The sequence below is a fragment of the Diabrotica undecimpunctata genome, chromosome 8 (genome assembly GCF_040954645.1).
Source record: "Diabrotica undecimpunctata isolate CICGRU chromosome 8, icDiaUnde3, whole genome shotgun sequence".
Taxonomy (NCBI): Eukaryota; Metazoa; Arthropoda; class Insecta; order Coleoptera; family Chrysomelidae; genus Diabrotica; species Diabrotica undecimpunctata.
In genome coordinates this window covers 73,490,417-73,514,169 of record NC_092810.1, presented here as the reverse complement: position 1 = coordinate 73,514,169, position 23,753 = coordinate 73,490,417, and the positions used below count along the sequence as shown (strand labels likewise).

General features: G+C 31.1%; 1 protein-coding gene across 1 annotated transcript; it reads right to left on the bottom strand.

Moving 5' to 3' along the window:
* Positions 1–1,549: 1,549 nt before the first annotated feature.
* On the bottom strand, positions 1,550–8,821 carry LOC140447697 (uncharacterized). Its single transcript, XM_072540496.1, has 5 exons — positions 8,673–8,821; positions 5,501–5,642; positions 4,858–5,118; positions 2,846–3,146; positions 1,550–1,864 (listed from the first exon to the last, which is right to left on the bottom strand). The coding sequence occupies exons 1-5, from the start codon at positions 8,682–8,684 to the stop codon at positions 1,636–1,638; spliced, it is 945 nt and encodes a 314-aa protein (XP_072396597.1). The 5' UTR covers positions 8,685–8,821; the 3' UTR covers positions 1,550–1,635.
* Positions 8,822–23,753: the final 14,932 nt, after the last annotated feature.

The following is a 23,753-nucleotide window of genomic DNA, read 5'->3' as shown; positions in this document are numbered from 1 at the left end:
TTGTTTCTTACTTGTTCTCCGTGTTGTCCTAGTACATCTGAGGATTATTGGTCTTTTACGCCTACTCTACCATTGAGATCGCCAATTATTATTATGTTACTTTCTGCGCTATCTATGATCTCCGTCGCCTTTTTCCAAAAAATGTCCTTGGTGTTCGCTCTTTCGGTATCGTTTGGTCCATATATTACAAAGATGTTGACTGGTTTCTTCTCTTCATTTGTCATTTTAATTTTTAGGATCCTTTCGGTAATACATTCCCAATGTTTAATGCTACTAGTCAAGTTTCTATTGATGAGACAACCAACTCCTTCATGTGCTCTTTCTGACGGGGTGCTCCACTGAGTATTAAAAAATGGCCATTTTCCAGAAACTGTGTGCTGTTACCTTTTCTTTTGGTCTCTGTGATTCCTAGTGTGTCTATTTTAGCCTTATTAAATTGTTCTACAAGTTCAGCCTCCTTGCCGTTGAGACCTCCTACGTTCCATGTTCCTATTGTCCATCCTGCAGGCATTCTGGTTTTTTGAGTTGCCGTTGTTTTCACACTTTTAATCTCATTGATTGCGGTTGCTTTGTGTATTTGTAAGCGTTTCTCATCTTCCTTCTTTTTTAAGTTTCCATACTGGTCTTTGTATAGTGCTTTACTACTACTCATGTCCTTGTTCATTGCCTGTTTCGTCATCGTTTTTCCATTGCCGTTTTTTATTAGTTTTTTGGTTTGTCTATCTTATTTTCTTTATTATTCCATTTCCATTCTTTCTTATTTACCCACAATTTATTTGTGCCAATCTTTACGTCGTTGCCTTTATCTCTCTCTTCTCGTGCAATAATTAAAAACAGACTCGAAAATGTTCTCATTACCAATCTTAGATAGGCAAAAAGTTTAAAAATATTTTTGGTATTTTAATATATACGGGGTAAAATGAAAATGCTACAACAGAATGGCTATTAATAACTTAAGGTATGTACATTAAACTGTATTAACGGCAGATAATGGTTTACATTATGGCTTGAATATGATCGAATAAAACGGATATTATCGAATAAAACCAAGTTTCTAATCTTTACCAAAAAAATAAATAATAATGCCAAACTTATTATTAAACGTCCAAAATATCGAACATGTATATACATAATATGTGTAAATGTTTGACTTTACAGTAGAATCTTGAGAATATCGTACGTAGACAGAGTCACGAACTGATGTGATGATGCAAAGACTTTCAGAAGAAACAAAACTAAATAATAAAATAAGCATAGAAAACGACAATACATTTGACAAGAGATGAGAGAAACTAAATACCAGCTTCTAAGGAATATCATGTAGGAAAATATTTTAGGTGTTGGAAGGAGATGAATGTCATGGCTGCGTTATCTCAGGGAGTGGCTTAATTGCTCGTCGAACCAGCTTCTTAGAGCAACATTAAACATAGTTCAAATAACCATAATGATGGCCGACCTTTGAAAGAAGACGGCACCTTAAGAAACATGCCAAATAAAGTAATATTTAACACTATTTGTAAAAATTCAGGTAACAAACTAATTAGCAAACTAATATTTATTAAATTATATTGAATTCTTTTAACATTACAAATTTACTACGTATAACGTAGTTAATATGTTTTATACAAAATATATTTATTTTTGTTGAACTACAGAACGTTGTTGAGCGTCAGAAGCAGTAGGGATATGGGCGCCAACAGGAACGAATCCATTAACACCATCAGAAGTGTATTCAACAGTATATTTTACACCGTCAGGGCCTGGGTAAGTGTAGAAACCTTTAACGAACATATGTTCGTGTTCAGTTCCTCTTTCTACAAGATGACCTTCTTCTTCGGCGGAAATACCATTTTCGGTTTCATAACTTAAATATAAAAAAGATTATAAACAATATAATACTACAAACTTATTAAAATGCAATGTAAAGTCAAATCTAAGACAACATTCAAAACCAAAATATTTAGCATATTATTGATGGTACTAAGTAAACACTGTGTATCTCTTAAATAATATATTGCATTATGACTAATGAGCTTATAAATAGCGGTTAAACTTATAAAAATACCCTAATTTGTGAGTTTAATTGCTCCAAGAGTTTATTTTAACTTAATTATATGCTGATGATCACATGATGATGGCTAAAAATATTTATAATTCGACATAAACTTTTGGTTTGGAAAACAATGATGACATTAATTTTAATGTTGTGCCTTTGCAAAATTACAAAAAGATATAGATAAGTTTGAGAGTACAGATATACATAGCACAGAAAGGAACCCACAATTAAAAGTCAGTACACATGTACAAAATTATAACAAGAAAACAAAAGTTATTTTTATTTTAAATTGAAATTTTGAATAAAAATAATAAATAAGAATATTCCAAGATAATAAATTCAGTAGTAAGTAGATTTCGACATGAATAGGAAAGAAGTGGACATGAAGATACAAAGAAAAATTAAAAAATACGTCTATTAGGCACATGAACGCTGTCTGTGCATAATAGAATTATTAAAATTATAGACGTAGAAATTGAAGAAAATATACAGCAAAATGAACATCATTATTCAAGGCAACAAAGCCCTACATGAAAAAACTTAAATTCAGTGTAATAGAATCACTAATAAAATACAGGTTGAATAATTTGTTATTTTAATGATTGAATTATTAATAAAAATTAAATAATAGTTGTGATTAAATTTAAAGTGTGTATGAAACTATTGGGAATATTTATTATGGTGAATTTAAATGAAATATTTTAGCATAAATTTTATTGGTTTTCGCTGTGAAGATTTTTAAAAGGAATATACTTCAAACTTTGCTTAACTTAATTTTTTTCTACTTACACGTAATGATATCCGTCTTCAAGAACTTCTTCTGATTTACGAATGATTTTATATTGACCGTTATTGTGTCCATCTTGGTTTTTGTATTGTACATTATATTGACCATTACTGAATGGTCCATTATTACTGTATGCAATTTGTACACTAGATCGGTTATCTACAACTGGTCTAGCTTGAGCTGAGTGAACAGCTTGGTATCTAGATTGAACGGGTTGGACAAGATGAACTGGTTTTACTGACTGAACTAGTTGAACAGGTTGCGCACGTACGGTTGGTTGCACTACGGTTCCGGCTACTTGCCCTGAAATTGTATATGTTTACTCGTATATATTATACTTTTGGTAGTATTGGTCGTACTTATTTAAAAACTGAATTTCTTTTTTACTTAGTTAATTTATGTAGTATTTTTTAGGTAGTTAAATAATTCTAACAAATGTACAAAAAGTTGTAGTAGTAATACAAACAAAATAGTACCAAACTTTGTAGTAATAAAGATTTGTTTATACTGCATTACTTTCATTACGTGTATCCGTGTAGAAAGTCCATAGCTTACGATTCTCCATTATGTTTTTTTTTATTCAACCAATATTCTCTTATGATAAAATATTTATATTAGGATTTTTATGCGCTATATTCACATACTGTTGCTTATTGATTTTGTATCCGTGTAATATCTCAATTGCTAAACATCAACTTTTTCTGTACACATCAACTAAGATTTGGTAAAAATAAAATTAAACTGCAAAAACTACTTATAAAAGAGATCGCTGGCATTGTCAAAACTCTGTATTTTCAGTATCAAGCGTTGCCATTTATTATAGTTTCTGTCTTTGTATAAAAAATTCTATTATAAAGTGAGAAGAGACTTATTGCTATTATTTTGAAATCTGTGAGTTAAAGAATCACGTGATACAAAAAAATTGTCGAAGGTATTGGCAATCATTAAAAATTCATTAAATCGCTGGCATTGTCAAAACTCTGTATTTCCAGTATCAAGCGTTGCCATTTATTATAGTTTCTGTCTTTGTATAAAAAATTCTATTATAAAGTGACAAGAGACTTATTGCTATTATTTTGAAATCTGTGAGTTAAAGAATCACGTGATACAAAAAAATTGTCGAAGGTATTGGCAATCATTAAAAATTCATTAAATCAGTTGTAATAAAAAACAAACCTTAACCTGACTTCTCAAAATGATTGTCATGAATTTTTTTTTAAGTAGTTCGAGCAGTTTGAGTACAGCATCTGACATTTAAAACAGCTGCATTTATTTGTGCACAGGCCTGCATTTTTTTTCTTGGGTGTTTCCTATTTCGACGAGATTGATCTTATAGACAACATTCTTTAGAGATTCTATTTTCTCAGCCAGATTTTTTAAATTTTTGAATATTTGACAGTATTATTTTTCCACTATAATAAACCCAACAGACAGGTATAAAAATCAATAAACATACAAAAATATAAACAGTAATTTTGTCGATGATCAGCTACACATACTGCAGAAATTGACGGAAAAAATAATAATGATAAGGATCTGGATTATTTATAAAGCGTCCACATTCAAAAAAATCTACAGAGTTTACCTGACGAATTATTGCTTTGAATGAAGCCATAACAATCAGCATTAACCAAACTAAGGAAAATTTAAAGTTGGGTATTATTGACTGACACGTTATATAAACCAATGTTTTATTTTGAGGCGGCAGTAATTAATTGTAAGGGGCAGGATAAGTATTCGTTTGAATTTCATTGTATTACGGAAAAAGTATTTTAAACTTATTTTAGCATATCCTGATATTATTAACAAAGAGTTTTACTTATCCTGCCCCACAATTAAGGACTGCAGCCTCAAAATAAAATAATATAATATATATATATACATATGTATATATATATATATATATATATATATATATATATATATATATATTTATATATATATATTTATATATATATATATATATATATATATATATATATATATATATATATATATAAACTAAACATGTTACCTTGACTAGCCCCTTGATATCTGTAGTTTTGGGCGCCAACTCCTTGGTTGCCACTGTAAGCTCCGGAATGATCACCACTGTATGCTCCTGAACCATCACCACTGTATGCTCCTGAACCATCTCCATTGTAAGCACCGGAATTGTCTGGGTGATATTGACCATCATCTTGACTTTCAGATCTGTACTGGCCGTTATGGCTATATTGGGATGGTACACCGGGATAGTAATTTACTGCTTTTGGTTGTGGGCGGTATTGAACACCTAAACAACGTAGTAAAGTAAAAACAGTTAACATCACGCATTTATATCTAGGGAATAGGTAAAAAGTATATTAGCTTATAGTTTTCATCTACTAAGGGGCTTAATAAATGATAACATGTTTTGAAAAGCAAAATCGTGTCTTCATAATTACATAGTATTATGTTAATACAAAATTTTTTACTGAAACTTCTTAAATATTGCCCTTGTGTATAATTTTTATTTAATCCAGATATTTTTCATAAAAAGTCAAATTTTCGTTAGAAATAAAATTTTTCCGTGGACGTAAATTATTATTCTGATTCAAGTTAATAATATGAATAAAGAAAGAATGTTAGTTAGGCCAATATAATAAACTAATTGATTTAATTAAACAATATGTTACCAGAGTATGCAGCTGGAACACCTGTATATGCTCCAGAACCATCACCGGCATATTGTCCGCTGTTATCAGGGTGATATTGGCCATCATCTTCGTCTACTCTTGCTGGAGAAGCAAAAGCTACAGCCAAGATTGCACAAATAATCTACAGGAATATTAAAAGATATCAATATTACAATAAAACGAATAACGAATAATAGAAAAGCTAATATTACAGTGCTTCAAATTTTAAATTTATTTTATTAAAAGTTTAATTACAACAATTAAGAGATGAGTCATTATTAATGCAATATTAACTATAATAAAAACTTGAGACATAAATAAAAATGTGGTGTTTAGTTCATTTATTTGATTTTGTATCATATGGTTTCTGCGCTATAGATTTTATTTAGTTGTTCCCTTTTTGGGTTTCTGTAAATATTCGTGTAAATATCATTGTTTTATTCTGATGATTTTTTTTTATTTTTAATTTTAATTTTAGCCATTTAGGTTTTATTTTTTACATAGTTTTACTGGTAGATAAATAGTATAAAGTATAAATATTATACATAAGAAATGCAAAAATACTAGAAGCAAAGTCAAAAAAGGTAAAATTAACATTCCTACTTTATTAAATAGTGATTTTTGATACTTTAAAGTATATAGGAAAAACAAACTCCTTAAAATGATATTCAGAACGTTAAATAAAATAGTAATATATAGTACACCATTAAGTAAGATAAGTAGTATCTGTACACAGAACTAAAGGATAAATGAAAAAAGTATTTTGAATGCATAAATATCAAGCTTTTTATTTAATTAAATATTTGTCTTTATTGGGTATATTTTACAGAATTTTTGGAACTGAATTTTTGGAACAAAGCAACACGAACTAAAATTATAGGTAAAGCAATTTTCTTACAACTATGAACTTTTAGTTAAAAATATTTTCCAGAATATCTTTTTAATAATATTCTTGCTTTCGAATTTAGATCATTTCTTTTTAAAATTTCTTTAAAATCTCCGAACTGGTTCATTATGTTTCCGATATTGCTTTTTAAGGTATTTTGGTATTTTATCTTTCTCTAAATGACAGTTAGACTGAAAAACTTATTTTCTTCACATTTAATTTTGCAAATTTTATTGACTTTATTAACAGTTAAATAAATAATGCAAACAGATTATTTCCTTTCGCTCTATTCGATATTTCCTTTAAATTTTTACTTAATGATTAGTGGATCAATATTATATTTTTATGCTCCCGTAATTTTGACCCTCATAATTATTGTGAAATATTGATGTTTTTCAATTTTAATAATTGCTAGTTGAACTGTTTATTCTTAGATCTTCTCTTTTAGGTTAACATTTAAGAAAACTTTTAATTATTTTAGGTTTAATCATCATCAGCTACTTGGCTACAGCCCTTAAAGAGCCTCGAAATTCTCAAGCTTTCTGTGCCTTTCTGCTCTGTCCTTGGACAAGATTTCCTTGAAGTAGATTTTCCAGTTATCAACACCGATCTTCTCAGATTTCTCTGTTACTTTGTCTATCCGCCTTTATCTTTGTCCTGCCCATATTCCATTTTCACAAACCACTCCAAATATTTTGCGTTGTACCTTTCCTTAAAAAATCGATAAAGTGGATTCGTCTGTTTTGGTTAGGGTCCTTGCCTTTGATCCACATGTGAGAAAAGGGACTATCTCTGCGATTATTTGGGTTTAACAGTATTAAATGCTTTACACAACTCTAAGACAATTACATTTATATATTTATAACTCTTTACAAATTTTAGAAATTTGTGATGATAATGTAATAAGGGTAGGTAATCTCTCTCACGGTTCTAATAGTCAAGAATCAAGAAAGTTATTTTTTATTAATATTAAGAAAGTTTTAAACTTTAAGTATGTCCTACGCTCTATTGGTTGCTAGATGTGTTTGTCTTACGCCCTGATGGTTGCTGCTATAATAATCTAATTTAGACTCTAATTCAGAAATAAATGAATATAGAGTTTACTAAAGAGTTTAATGAAAATAAAGCCATAACAATAGAAAAAGCAAATTAAACGATTTACGAATTAACACGAAATTATTGGAAATTGGGAAGAATATTATCACAATAATTGGGAATAAATACATAGTAAAAGTATTGTTTTAACCGCAAAATTGTAGGTTTTTATTAACGTGTAATCTTTTGGAAACAAAAGATGTACTTAACAAAATATTAAACATACATAACTAAATAACTTTTAGAAAGATTAACAAAACAGAAATAAATTACATAAAGGAGCAAAGACAAAATGCTATAATTAATTATCGCTATAATTAATAATTAATTATTATAAATATTTTTCGATAAATTTTCTATAAGGAAAAATGCACCATTAAATAAAATGCACCATTAAATATAGTTTAATAAAAATGTGTTCCATTCCACTATTCGACAAACCTCTATTCAAAAAGCTCTTTTCTAAACAATAGTATATTGTGTATTGTGCAAGCGAGTACCGCAATTAAACGAGTGAAAAATTACCTTTCTGCTCGTGTTATATCCAACTATATTTTTTCTACAAACTTATTTAAAAATGAATAAAAAATTATTATTTACAAAAAATTGTTTTATATTTGACAAACTTAGTAGTCAGAGAATCAGATAAGTAAATAAACACAGCTCATTAATTCCTTGCAACGTGTAATAAGTCTTAATGAAACGTAAATGATATATATGATTTATTTCTACAACCACTACTCAAAAAGCTCTTTTCTGTATAGTTTTACGTTAACAAACCTAAAGATTTCTGACAATAATTAAACTATGAGATTAGTGTGCCGGAAACTGACATTTTTGCATAGCAGAAGTTTGAACTAAAATCGATAGCGATAGTTCTGAAATTAAAAATACTCCACTAAAACTGAGAGAACAAGTCAAGTCAATTTCTTATAACTTAAAATCTTCAGTAAAATATGAATTTAAAAGATTTTTATTTTTAGCAAAAAGTGTGGTGGTAAAAAAAATATATAGTGTGTGACACGTGCGGAAAGGTAATTTCTCATTGGTTTGGATTGCGGTTTTGCAAAATCATCAGCAATTAGAACTTTTCTGAACTTGTTGCACAATAAACTATTCAATGATAAATTTTTTAAACAACTATGATATTTTGAATTTATAATGTATAATACATTGGTATATTTTACTTACCAGGTAGTTCATTTTGCACTAATTTACACCGAACCCTGTTTTTAAAATGACAAATTTTCAGATTTTTTAAATACTTTTATTCTTTTACGGACTAATTTCCATTTACCCCTTCTACCAAATTTAAAAGCCAAAAATTTAAATCAGATTTTATCTAAAGATTTATGAATACTTTTGATGACCCAGTCAAAGGTTGTAGTTGACATCTTCAACAAACTAGAAAAGGTTGATTTCTATGGCGTAGTAAAAGAATTTTTGAAAAGGAATCGTATCAATAATGGAGATGTACTCTTAAAAATAAAAAAGCTGTAAAAACTCTTTTTAAAGTAAAATTAAGAGGAATAGACAAATGTCAAGAAAAACGCCTATATATATATATATATATACATACATATATATATATATATATATATATATATATATATATATATATAAAAGGGGGGTTGAGGTTAATTGAGTATCCAGCTGATTAAAAGCCAAGTGTACTCTGTTTAACAATTCATTATATTTCGCTAATTTTCATTGGCATCATCGATTTATTTTAATACCATCAAGTAAAAATTTTTTTGTTGGAATAATGTTGATTGTAGTTGATGTTGATTACAAATTAAAATATAGGAAACAAATACAATTTAAATTAAAAATAAAACAGACACAACGTTTAGTTCGGTAAATGTCATTAAGGTTAAGTACTAGAACTATCAAATATCGAATGTTATTAATTGACTTTTGTGAAGATGATTAGTTCCATGGTGTTGACGTTAGTTGTTTATTTGATTAATATTTACTGTAAGGTGTGTTATAGTTGAAAAATTTTTTGAAATTACATTATGTGTTGTATTAATTATTTAATAGTTATATGTGTCTATTAAATAATTATATATTAACTATTAAATAATTAATACAACACATAATGTAATGTAACTCTTGTTAAGTTTTATAATAACACTAGTTTCTTATTTTTCTTCTTCTATGACCTCACAACTCAGGGTGAGTTTACATATACAGGCAATATATCAACAAAATAGCCAAACACATAAAAAAGAAAGGAATCACACCAGCTTTCAGAACAAACAGCAACTTAAATCAAATATATTAAGAACAACAAGAGGCTTAAGAAAAAGCAGTTATACAGTGGTGTATACAAACTTAAATGTGGCGACTGCCCAAAAACTTATATCGGTCAAACTTGTAGAACTTTTCATAAAAGTATAGCAGAACACAAAAGGGCTTTCAATAATAGAGAAACAGATTATAGATCCTTCTAGACCATAATCATTCTTTTAATGGCCAATTTCAAATTATTCACATTTAATGATTCTATATTAGACTCTATGGAAATTAACAAATAGAAAAATACAGATATAAGTTTGAATGACCAACTTGAGACAAACAGTTCTCTCCTTCTCAACTTATTCACTTAACTACAACTCATACCATAATAATTCTACCAAAGTCAACTTAATCAAACAGATGAAAAATAGAGTAACAAAACTATCAGATCCTTCATTTCATACAAAAAACCTACAAATCCTTCAGAAACTTTTTATTTCAAACGCTTATCCAACACCATTAGTTAATAAGATTTTGTTTAATACTATCCATGACGAAGATATTTCACCTTCCTTCGCGACTAACAATGCTGATCCTGATGTCTTAAGTGGGAGCCCAGTCTCGGATACTCCTATAAACAAATATTTTTCATTACCATATTTCAGAGATATCACTCCGGGGTTAACAAGGATTCTGAAAAGTGTTGAAAATAGCTTTGGCAATAATAATAACAACATTAAACTTAATGTGGCTTGTAGATCAGCCCTAACAATTAATAATCTTTATTCTAAGATAAAAGATAAGACTCCCATAGATAGGCTTAGTAATATTGTCTACAACATTCCATGTCTCTCTTGCAACAATTCCTACATCGGTCAAACATCTCAATTATTGAAATCACGTATTACACTACACAAAAGTGATTCTCGACTTCACCCTGACCGTTGTGCATTAGCCAAACATGTCCATTCCACTGGTCATCTCATGGACTATACGAACACTACAATTCTCCACCGTGAGAACAATAAATCTAAAAGAGAGTTCATTGAAATGTCTTATATTTTCCTTAACGATTTCTCCATTAATGTTAAGAGTGGCATTAAGAATCTAAGCGATATATACCACTTGTTACTTAAATCAGATACCAAGAACAATACTATATCACAGATAACTAACTTGACTGATATATCCATTAACAACTAACATACCTTTATAATTAATTTTCATTAACAAAAAAATATATAACATTCCCTTGCTTTTCTTAGATACATCTCAATGAGATGCAATAATACATGAACAATAGAATATAATTAAATAAAGAAAATCAAAATAATATTTCCCTATACTGGGATTTAAATTCATTCGTTTTTACCAATGAACCTTAACGACATAAAGATTCATAAGAACTAATGAAGTTGTCAGCGCTTGCGTTCTGGCTAAAACAGAACCTCACTTTTAAACTTTCTAAGAATCAAAAATTTAGTTATTGCCCAATTCAAAGACAATTCAAAGAATTACCTCCTTTTAAATGTAGTTACATTGGGTTTTTGGATTAACCTTGGGTAAGCCTTTACGTGTCAAGTTCAAAGCTACCATACATTTCAAACCTTAAAAAAAACTTTTTTTGCACATGGTAACAAAAAACACCACTATGTTACTAGCAAAGTTTTTTAATATTCTAACTCTACAATTCTAAGTTACGGTAAGATCAATAATGTTTTAATAGATAATATATGGTAGCTAATTATAATTTATTCTCTTTCAGCCTTGAAGAAGCCAAATTAATTCTCTTTGGCGAAAACGTTCGGCGAAACAATTGATACACATTAGAGTCTTTCTTGCAGATTTCCCCAATATTTAAGAGTTTACTATATACATATATATATATATATATATATATATATATATATATATATATATATATATATATATATATATATATATATATATATATATATATATATATATATATACTTGCATTATAACAAAGAAATTAACGAAAATACCAACAAACACAATTGAGTGTGTTACGCATGTAGAACGCTATAATATTTTATTGACTTATTTATTTTAATAAAAACAAAAATTTTTTTTAAATACGTTAAAATTGTATTGCATAATTACCGACCATGTCAGTACCATTAATGTCCTTAAGTGAGATTATTAAATAATAAAATGTTTAATAATATATTTTTTTCTAAACAGTTTTTACTAAAGATTTAGTGTTACGCTCCTGTATTCACTATAGTTTCAATAATCTACAGCAACTTATTAGTAAACCTTGATATTTAAGTCTGGAGATATTTTTATTATAATTTTTCTATTTTAGGTGCCCACATGGAAGACGGTTGTGTAATATAAAATTTTAATTTTTATTGGTAATAAAAATAATTTAAGTTTTCAGACACGGACTTTTCCGTTCCGAAAAACGAGAATAAGATAATTAAAGCGTTTGTCTTGATTTGAATACTGCTTTTAGCAACATTAAATATAATTATCTTTTAAAATGCAATTTGACAGTTTTAAAAATGGAAAAAATATATGTTCAAAATTTTTTTGGTACTGGCCCAAAATTATTTTTTTTCTTTAGAACGTTTTCTCTTCAAGACCAGAATATTGTTTTAAACAGTAATAAATTGTGTATTATTTTGACAACGGAAATAAATAATTAGTTTAATCCGTAAAATAGTTTCGAAACAAATTCTTTTTTTTTATTTTTCTATGAGATGTCGCTATTGCGTCCATAACGAAGCCATTTTATCGTTGCTTCTTAACAGACAGAAAAGATTTATTTTTCACCTTGAGAACGCCTATGAATAACTGTTCTGATGAGACTTATTAAGTCGAAATACGTATCAACAGATACATAGACGCTTTGTGCGTGAAATCAAATCTTTGCTGTCTTTTTCATTCGAATTATTTTAATTTTTATAATAGAATTATCGTTTTTGAGTTTATAGCACGTAGTCAGGAATTATTTGTTCCTGTCTCTTTTTATCTCTTTTTTTTATGTGCAACTGCAACATATAAGTGATCAAACGCAATGCGGAAAAAGATGTACGTCTACTCACATATAATGGACATAAGGTAACTCACTGATAAGAGGTGAGAATGAAAAGGATGTAACTCACTGATACGAGATGTGACTTTTTGAAATTTACCCTTTTAGATAAGAAACTTTTAGAACTTTTTTTTTGGAAGGCGTCTTTAGTATTCTGTTCTTTCCGTCAGGTATTTCCGTAGTCTATAGCAATCTATTCTCGCGTTACATTTCAATGATGTGCAGAGGAAATAGATCCAGGGCCTTTATATCTGCTCTTGTTGTGCCTCTTAGTGTTTCTAAGGTACCCAAGTCTTTGATTTTTGTTTAATGTGAGGAGGTACCGTTTCCTGTACATTTGACGACAAACATCTGATACATATGTTGTTATTGTTTTGTTTAGAGTTATAAATCCAGTATAACATAATCTAGTGTTACACCACACATTTCTTCATAATTTTCAAATTGCTCAAAAACACAAAGAAATTCTAAGCTAAGACTAAGAAAAAATTTCCTTTTGACTTTACTGGATGTGATATCATGCTGTAAATATTTTAATCATATAAAATAAGATATATATATATATATATATATATATATATATATATATATATATATATATATATATATATATATATATATATATATATATATATATATATATAACGAGTTTATTACAGCTGCCGCTGTTTCTCGCAACCTAGCTTCCAACGCTTGCGATCGTTCCAGTCATCTACTTGTAGACCCCTATCTTCCATTGCACCTTTTACTTCTTGTCTCCACGATCTTCTTGGTCTTCCCTTTTTCCTGCGGTTGGTGGGGATCCACTGTTACATTCTCTTTGGTCATCGTTGATCATTTATCCTTTCTACATGGCCATACCATCTCAGCCTTTTGCATTCTATAGTTTCCAGGACGTCAATGTCTATGCCCATACACTCTCTGATTTCAGTATTCCTTACTCTATCTCTTCTAGTGAGTTGGCAACATCTTCTCCAATAATTCATTTCCATTGCTTTTATTTTTGATGCGTCATTTTTATTTATTACCCAAAGCTCTGAACCATATGTAGCAATGTTTTCTATGATACTTTTGTATATCCTAATTTTTGTTTTTCGGGTGATGTGGTTATTCCAAAGTATACTATTCAGTTGACGTACTGCTGAATTTCCTTGACCAATTCTAGTAGCTATTTCTTTTGTATTCCGACCATTGTTTGTAATGTTTACACCGAGATATTTATAGCTATCAGTATTTTGAATTTGTTTGCTTCCTAGTTCTAAGTGCTTTCTTTCACCTCCCACTACTAAGTACTCTGTTTTTGATAGATTAAATGATAAGCCCCACTTAGTATATTCTTCATCTATTTTTCGTAACATGTAGTGGATATCATCTTGATCTTCTGCAAGTATTACTTGGTGTATGGTCTCCAATTTTAACACCCATATGTTCACATTTTCTTTTCCAAATATCCAAAACCCCCTCCAAATCAATCTTAAAGGGTGTAGATGCAATGCAGCAGCCTTGGCGAAGTCCTTTCTTCAATTCAATTCTTTTTAGAGATAAGTCTATGGTGTGTGGTTTACGTGACACACCCTGTATAAATATTGAACCTACTACGTCTTCTAGAAATTATTTACAAATAGTATTAAATATTTTATTTTTGTATATAAATCGTTTTCAAAATTTAAATTAAGAGTTTCTTTTAATAAAAAAATTCCTAAAATTTCTAAATAAGTTCGAATTCAGAAATCAAACGTGTTGCATTAGGACTTTTGGTTATATATTTTTTGAAATTTGTTTTTAGCACTATTTTCTTGTGGCATGTGTTACATTTAATTACAATATTATTTTCTGGGAATAAACCATAATAATTGTAATTAAAGTTACATATTTTTTTGGGGTATCCAGTTTTAGCCTGAAAGTTAAAAAGTTGATAAAATCATTAATTATAATTTTACATACTTTAGTTAATTTTCCGAAAAATAAATACAGTAGTGAACTATTATCTAAACTTTATACTTGATAAAGAGGGCTCAACTCTAATTCTTATCCACGTCAAAATTTAGAGAAACTTCTAAACAAAAGAATTTTATTAATTTTAAACTTCTTGATCATATGACTTACCAAATAAATTTTACAGATTTAATGCCATTGTTTTTTACGAAAAAGGTCGACGATGTAATATATTTAAATTAAAAAATACCAAAATAATTCTATCGGAGTGCGGGAAACTAGAAAATTACATTTACCTGTTTCAAGCATTGTCATTCAAGGTGATGAAGAAGAAGGAGCAGGAGGGCAGAAGAGGAAGTTGAACCAGGGATCTGAAATTTATGGTTATTATTATTTATTGGTTAATGGCCTAACGGAACTTTTCTGATTCACGGTAATAGGCATGGTTATTTGTAAGTTTTTAGTTTTTGTTTTAGTTATTCATTGAGTGGCAAGACCACCTCTAGTCTCTGGAACGGTGGTTAAGGTTTTAGCCGGAACACGGTTAATCCGGCACTACCCTGGGGTCTTCTGGCCTAGTATCTTACTCGGTTAAAAGATGAAAGGGTGTCTTGCTCTGTGACGTTAGAGATGTCTTAAAAATATTTCCCCCACCGCCCCCGCCAAAATTCAATGGATACCTTCTTAGGCTCTTACTGGAATCTGGCAATACGGCAATTAAAACAAAAAAAGCATTGTTATAAAAGGGTAAGATTGAAAAATTATTACTACAAAATAATTTAACAGAACAGCACCACCCGTCCGTCATTTTTATTAAGTGCGCTTTTAAAAAAGTCATGAAAACTATGAACAATTAAGAAGGTAATATCCAAGAAATTTCGTTCAATTCGAAGTACTGCAGGACAAAGTTCTCGATAGTATGTGATCTATAATGTAGACTTTAAGAATGTTGATACAACTTACCAAAAATAAAAAATAAATTTCTAACAAAAGCTGTTTTTGCTGGGGACGATTAAGGCAGTAAATATATATATTTATATAATATATACATATAATATATATATATATGTGTGTGTGTATGTGTATTATATGTGTGTTATAAAATTGAATAGATTACAAAACAATTTATTTCTATACTTAATAGTCCGTTTCTGTAGTGTAGAATATTATACCGACGTAGGTGTTGCTAATCAGTTGAAAATACTTTTACCCATAGAAATGGAACGTGATTCCAAAAAGACGAAGAGCTTGGTAACCTTGACAATAAAAGTTATTTCTTGAAAAATATGAAAACATTTTTTTATAAATATTACTGCTACAATTCATGAAACAATAATTTTCATCCGATATAATATGACCTAGGCCAAGTAGAAATAAGTTATGTTTATGTTAAATAAATTATTTAATTTTGAATTATTTAGGTGTTTTTCATCTAATTAAGCTTCTTGATAGTAAAACACATGAAAACAAAAATGGTTATTTATATTGTTTTATAATTGAGTACAGGTCAAATAGGCCTTACAGGTCAAAAGCAATAAGGCAAAAGTTACATGTTAATAACTTTAGGCTATTTGTTCACTATAATTTTGAAGAATAATTCTCCATCCCTTTCTTTTTGCGCTCTCTTTTCCAGTTGAAGTTACCGTTAAGTCACTCCTAACATTTTCTATCCACTCTGCTGTCGTTCTTTCAATCCTTCTACTTTGTATGGGCCACCAACGTAAGACCATCTTTAACATTTGTTCTACCAGCATTCGTTGAATATACCTCTGCTACCTCATTCTGATTGTCTTGACATACGTCGTTAACATAGGTTCCAACCTCCCTCGTTCGTAATCTCTTCCAAAATGCTTCTTAGCATTTGACGTTTCCCTCTTTTTAGCTACTTCTCCTTAACTTTATTGAACACCCACGTCTCGCTTCGGTATATTTTCAACTTTGTTTTTCTGGATAAAAACTTAGACCTTGAGAGACCACGATATTTTCTGTTGCCTGTTGCCAGTCTTCACCTCTTATCAGGAGCACCTATGCTAGTTTAAACTGTGGCCTAAGAACGCTAGTAGTAAGCTCTATATGAAGCAACGAGTCGGGAGACTTCTCTTTCTGTGGCGAATTAGGAGAACTGAAAATCTAACTTTCTGGAAACTATTAAGTTAAGAGACTTACTTCTCTTTCGATGGCGAATTAGGTGAACTGCAAATTTCAGCTTACTGGAAACTGTTAGCTGATGTTAGAAATAATCTTTTATTATGACAATATCTACAGTTTAACCCTGTAAAACACCATATTTTGCGCTCTTTAAACGATTGCATTTTCTTTTAATTCAAGCTTCACCATTACTCTACGAATTATTCATCACTCATCAGGATCACTTGTGGTATCTTCTGATTGATAACTGAAATATAATTCAAAGAGAAGCACAGAGAGGCATAGAATGTCATGGATAGGCAACTTGAGAGAGTGGTACAGATGTACATCAAATGAACTTTTCAGATCAGCCGTCTCAAAAATCCGAATAGCTATGATGATTGCCGACCTCCGCCACGGAGATAGCGCTAGAAGAAGAAGATTATATATATATATATATATATATATATATATATATATATATATATATATATATAATCTTATTATTATATATATAATTTATTATATATATATATATATATATATATATATATATATAATTTCTCGCAATGCTGTTGGAGTTACCTGTTTTGTCTGTTGGACTTTTCCAGCAGACGGCGTGTGTGTTTAAATTTTACGTTGTTGTTTAAAAACGCGTTGTATCGCCTGTAACAATGGAATATAAAAATTGTTCCTTGTTATTTTTACCTTGTTGCAAAAGCTGCTGGTCACACTCGTTGCTTATTGTGATTTTATGTAAGCAGTCGCAGTACTCACCACGCATATTCTTTATGATAGCCTAATTATTCTATTTGTATTTTACGAATTGTGGTGTGCATTTCTCGCAATGCTGTTGGAGTTACCTGTTTTGTCTGTTGGACTTTTCCAGCAGACTGGAAAATCTGACTTCTACACTTTCGACTGATAACCTGCCCAATCGTCGCTGACAATTTTAGTTTCAACTATATATATATATATATATATATATATATATATATATATATATATATATATATATATATATATATATATATATATATATATGTGTGTGTGTGTATATATATAGGATATACTTGTAAATACAATACATTTTGAAGATGGCTATCGCCGTATTCCCGTGCTCCTCCGCCAATCCTCTCGGCCCAAGACATGCTCCTCCTCCAAACTTCTTGATTCCATCGCTCTTCTAATTCCTTCATTCCATGAGCGCCGAGGACCTTCCATCTGTGAAGTTTTTTGTGGCCAATGTTCGTCAGAAATTCTCAATAGGTGTCCAAACCATTTTAAACCTCTTCTTTCTATTCTGTCAATGACCGTTCCTGTAGCATTTATGTTATTTCTTATAGATTCATTGGTCTTCCTTTCCAGCCTTGATGTTCTCGCACTTCTTCTCAAATAATCCATTTCAACTGCCAACAATCTTCTCTTCAGATTTGCATGAATGGTCCATACTTCAGAGCTATAACAAAGAACTGATTAAACCAAAGTTTGCCCTATTCTTTTTTTGTTTCTTTTGGAAATGTTGCGATCCCACCATAAGGAGTTCAGACATCCTACAATTTTACGTCTGTGTTTAATTTCGGTTTCTCCCAAGCTGTTCTTATCAATAAGTGCACCTAAATATTTAAATTTTTCTACTTGTTTGATTTCCACATCCTCGTCTATCAACACTTCAAACCTTTCATCTGAATTGATAACTAAATATTCTGTTTTCTTAATGCTGACTTGCAACCTCTATTTTACATATTCTCTGTATAGACGCTTTATTATAAATTCTAGATCATAAGAATCTTAAACTAGGATGACTTGGTCATCCGCAAAGTTCAGGGAGAACAGTACGTTATTTCCTATGGGGATTATCAGTCCCTGGCAGTGGTTTTTGCAATTTTGGAGGGCTGTTTCAATGTATAAATTAAACAGTAATGGTGGCATACTACATCCTAGTCCTTTAGTTACTTTTATTGGTTGTGATAGTCTATTTCCGATTTTTAGGTAAGTAGTGTTATCCTTGTATACTTCTCTGATTATTCCTAAAAGGTATGAATTAATGCCGAGTTGTTGTAAAGTTTGCCACAATGTCGATGCAGGCTAGATTTACTTCGGTACCAACCGCTATTCTTTTTTCTATTAATTGTTACAGTATAAACAAGTTATCAGTGCAAGATCTACCAGGCGTAAATCCACTTTGGTCTTCGCTAATTAGATGTCCTACATCATCTTGTATTTTTCCATTTATTACCTTTTCAAACAATCATCCGAAAGTAGGTAAGACACTTAATCCTCTGTAGCAATTAGGATCTTTTCGATTGCCCTTTTTAAAGATAGACACTTGGTGAGCGGTTTTCCATTCAGATGGTACTTTAATTTGTTGTCGGCATTGATTCATTAGAAAAGTTATTCGTTCTATTAGGAGTTAACCTTCTGCTCTAAGTAATTCTACAGCTATTTTGCCAGGTCCTGGAGATCGCCCGTTTTTCAATTAAATTAACACAGTACGGACCTCGTTGTTAGTAGTATTAATGTTACTATTTTTTTGTCTCTCCATACCAATCCAGTCTGGACTCTTGGAGTAAATTTTTATATTGGTTTTCCCACTTTTTTATAGGAATTAAATTGCTGGCCGGGTCGCTCTGATTGGGACGCAATGTCGGCAGGGTATTCACCCAATCTGTCATTCACGCATAATTCTCACTCATTCTCACACCTTCTTATTACGACTGAATCATTCTCTTCCTTTGTTTCTTTCTCTTCATGTTCAATCTTCCCCTTCTCATTCTGTCATATCTTTTTGCTTTCTCCTAGGCACCCTGCCTCCCCTTGTGTCGCCTTTCTTCTTATTCCTTTCTCTCTAACGTTCTCTTCACATATCTTTAAACTACTTTTAATCGATTTGGCAATCTAAGCATCTCCTAAACTAGTTCTGTGACTGTGACCTACTTTCTAGCTGTCTCTCAAGCATGCTCCTCTCGTCTATCCATATATCGCATACCAATAGAATGTGTCAGATAGTGTCCGATATTTCACAGTACAGGCATTTGTCATTTTCTACCTTTCTAAATCTGTAAAGGTATGCCTTAAAGCAACCATGTCCTGTATGCATCTCCATCAGAAAGTAATCCAAACGCCGATGCCTGCAGTCTATCCATCTTCTCAGATTAGGAATTAGCTATTTTGTCCACTGCGCCATCCTTCCCATCTCGTCCCATTTGTCCTGCCACACCATAACGGATCTCTCCCTTTCTTATTTTTTTTAAGCGTTCTGGTGCATTGAACGCACGTGCAACTAGCACGTGCATTGGAATACACAAGCCACACTTAAAAGACTCATTCTATCTGCTTGGGTAAGCTGAACTTGCTAAAACTGCAGTACCCCAGACAGGCTCACCGTAGAGGACGATTGATTGCACAATAGCATGAACTCCTCACTCCTTAGTTTTGGGATATCCGATATTGCGCATGATCCCCTCCAACGCGGCGAATCCCTTTAAGTCACCGTCACCTTTATGTGCTCCCCATACCTTCCGTTTTAGCTTACGGATTTCTTTTGAACCACTCTCTTTGCTGCACATTCGAATGTTATCCTGTTCCTTTTCCTTGGTTCCTTGAGAACTATAGCTTCGGTCGTACCCTCAGCCAGTTCTAGGTCATGCATTTTCATCCATTCTTCGACTTGGTCGCATGTACGCTTTGCACCGAAGATAAGGTCTTGCCTGTCCCCACCACTACCAGCATACCAAGGTCGTCCGCAAATACAAAAGGGGTTACCCTCTCCGTATGCCTCACAACCCAAGTTCCACAGCGTGGGTCCTAGGACCAACACCTGTAGCACTCCAGTTATCACGTCAACCACCACTCCTTTTTCTACCACAATTTTTCTCTCTGACAAATAGTCTGAGACCAAATTCATTACGTACCTCGGACACTTTCTCTTTTGTGAAGCCTTCATTCCTCTTTCCATTTTATTGTATTCAAAGCATTCCGCACGTCAAACAACAATAGAATCGCCTACCTCTGGTTAACCCTACCCCGCGAAACTCCCGGATGACTTCCGAGTGCATTCACCGTGGTCCTGTTCTTTCCGAAATCGTACTGCCTACACTAAATTTCAAGCAGTGCATTCATATGTTCCAAAAGTCACGTCGGCTTTATACTGCCAATGCGTTTCCCTGCTTCTGGTGGTATCTCACGTACCAATCGTCTATGGTAAAAGGTACAGCTCGCTCTGATTTGGTGTCCCACTGCACTCCATGCCAATGGCCGGGTGAAAACAGCTCTCGGATAACCTCAAGCTTCCTGTCCAGTAGGCATCTCATACAGTGGGTACAGCTTGAACTGGTTCATTACGATTTTGTACCCCTGACCATTAACGTCCTGATCCAACTTGTCACACAGTTCTCTCCAGTGTGTCCTTTCTCAGCTTAGATCTTTATGTTCAGTTCAGTCTTTCGCACATTGTATACAATATTTATTCTGCTAGCTTCGAATTTCTCCTCTACGTCTTGCCCTTGTAGCCTGTCTTCTGAGGGCAATGTATTCCTTCCTCTTGTTCGCGATCTCTTTGCACCACCTATAAGGCATTTTTCAGTTACCCTGTTCATACAATTCCTCATAGTCTCTCTTATCATTGATTCAAGTCATTCTGCCGATGGCGGTTGGCATCTTCTCTTCTCTATCACCCATCTAGAGTACTCATCAAACGCTAGCCAGTCTGTTCTATCTTTATCTCTGCTTCCTGTTTGGTTTGCTGTTAGGTTGGTAATCCCTACTTTGACTATCGAAAAGCCAATGTAGCGGTGTTCTGTAACAGTGTCATCTGACAGTACGGCACAGTCTCTAATTTTTCTCGCCGCATTCTGTGTGGCACAAGTGACCGATATAAAAACGCGAATTTCTCCTCATAACCTTTGGTTACCGACCATTAGTTAAGACAACTAGGTCCAGAGTTCATATCGATTCCATAAGCATTTATTTACGAAAGACTCCACCGCTTTGGCGTTAAAGTCCCCTAGCACTTCACACTCTCTTTCTAATATTTTAACCCCATTCATAATCTCATCCAGTCTACTTTCACAATTCTCCGCTATACAATTCGGTAGCAGCATATCACATTTACTTTCTTCACACGTACCGTTACAAATCCCTCATGCGTGTCAATAACATATACTCTGCCTTCTATTAAGTATCCTACCACGCCCGACGTATCCACGAAACATTCTTCACTGCGCACTAACGTAGGGTTTGGCTCGGCCGCTAGTGGGATGTCAATTTATTTTTCGGTTGCGGAGGCCACAGCGAGGTCGTGAGCTGTCCTAGCCGTCCCATATTTGTTTACAGCACTCTTAACGCACGTTCTCTTTTAAGCTTATTCACCATTTTGTCGCGCAGTCAATTACCTCCTATCTTTCTTCCACCTTAGATACTCGCTCTTCTGATAATTCCTCTGAATTTAAGACACCAAGTGGATGTAGATATATGATCTTCCTTACGACAAGTCAAGCACTTTTCAGTGTATTTTGACACTGGGCCCTCTATCTCTCACTTCTAGCACCCCCATCTGCTATCCCCACGCAGTCTCTTGCTATGTGGCCATGTGCTTGACATCTATTAAATCGTGTCACCATCTCCTTCACCGTGACGTGTACCATCCCGAAATTTGGTAGAAAACATTGTCAACAATGTTAACACATAGTTTTAATGTTCAATTTTTTAATTGGTCTAAAGCATTTGTGTTGCAGGATTGACAATATTTTCATGGTATAAAAACAATTGTATTGTACCTACACACTAATGAAATATGTTAAATAATTACATAAAATAATAAAAACTTTTTAATTGTTTTATTATTCATTATTTTTTATTAATTATAAGCATAATTAAATAATATATCCTGTTATCTTTTATTTTTATCTCTGGTATTTAAAGTATGAATAAATTTGGTGACAAATCTCGTACTAATTTAAAATTCATTAATTTCTTTTTTATACATATACATGTATATATTTATATATACATACATATATATATATATATATATATATATATATATATATATATATATATATATATATATATATGTATATATATATATATATATATATATATATATATATATATTGTTTTACAGTAGGTATCTGCAATTGGTCCATAGGAAATAAAACTCTGTTTTATGTCTCAATATTAGAACGTAAACTGTAAATTTATTAGAATAATTATTGGATGTAAACAAAGTGAATAGTTCAATATTTAAGAGTAACATATAGGTATCTAATTTGATATTTGTTTGATTTTAATTTATTTAGAAGTTGAGAAGTATATATATATATAAATATATATATATATATATATATATATATATATATATATATATATACATATATATACATATATGTATATATATATATATATATGTACATTTATATATTTATATATATATATATACATACATATCTGTATATACATTTATATCTGTATATACATATATATATATACATATATGTATATATATATATTTATATATTTATATATATATATATATATATTATATATACATATCTGTATATATATATATATATATATATATATGTAAAGAAAAACTATTGTTTTGTTTTCCTTTAATATTATTTCTATTTATATTCTCATTTTGTTACGCCACTGTCAAAACATTAAGTTCTTCTTTTTGTTTTCATATTAGACATACTTGTGAGGTGTTTTGACAGTGACAATTCATTAATTTTAAGATTGTCAATTGTCTGGCCATTATTACTTTTGCCTGTAATTTGTAAAACTAGAAAATAAGCTTTAAATGTTGTTTCTTTTTTACAGGTAATGTATTTGTTAATAATTAATATTGTACACAAAATAATAAAGTTTACTTTTTTACAGAGAAACGCAGTTGAGTTTATTTTAAA

Excerpts from the sequence above, each read along its gene's own strand:
- LOC140447697 (XM_072540496.1), bottom strand. Across the intron at positions 5,119-5,500 it reads TGTTCCAGCTGCATACTCTG|GTGTTCAATACCGCCCACAA; the intron begins GTAACATATTGT and ends TACGTTGTTTAG. Across the intron at positions 1,865-2,845 it reads GAAGACGGATATCATTACGT|TTATGAAACCGAAAATGGTA; the intron begins GTAAGTAGAAAA and ends TTTATATTTAAG.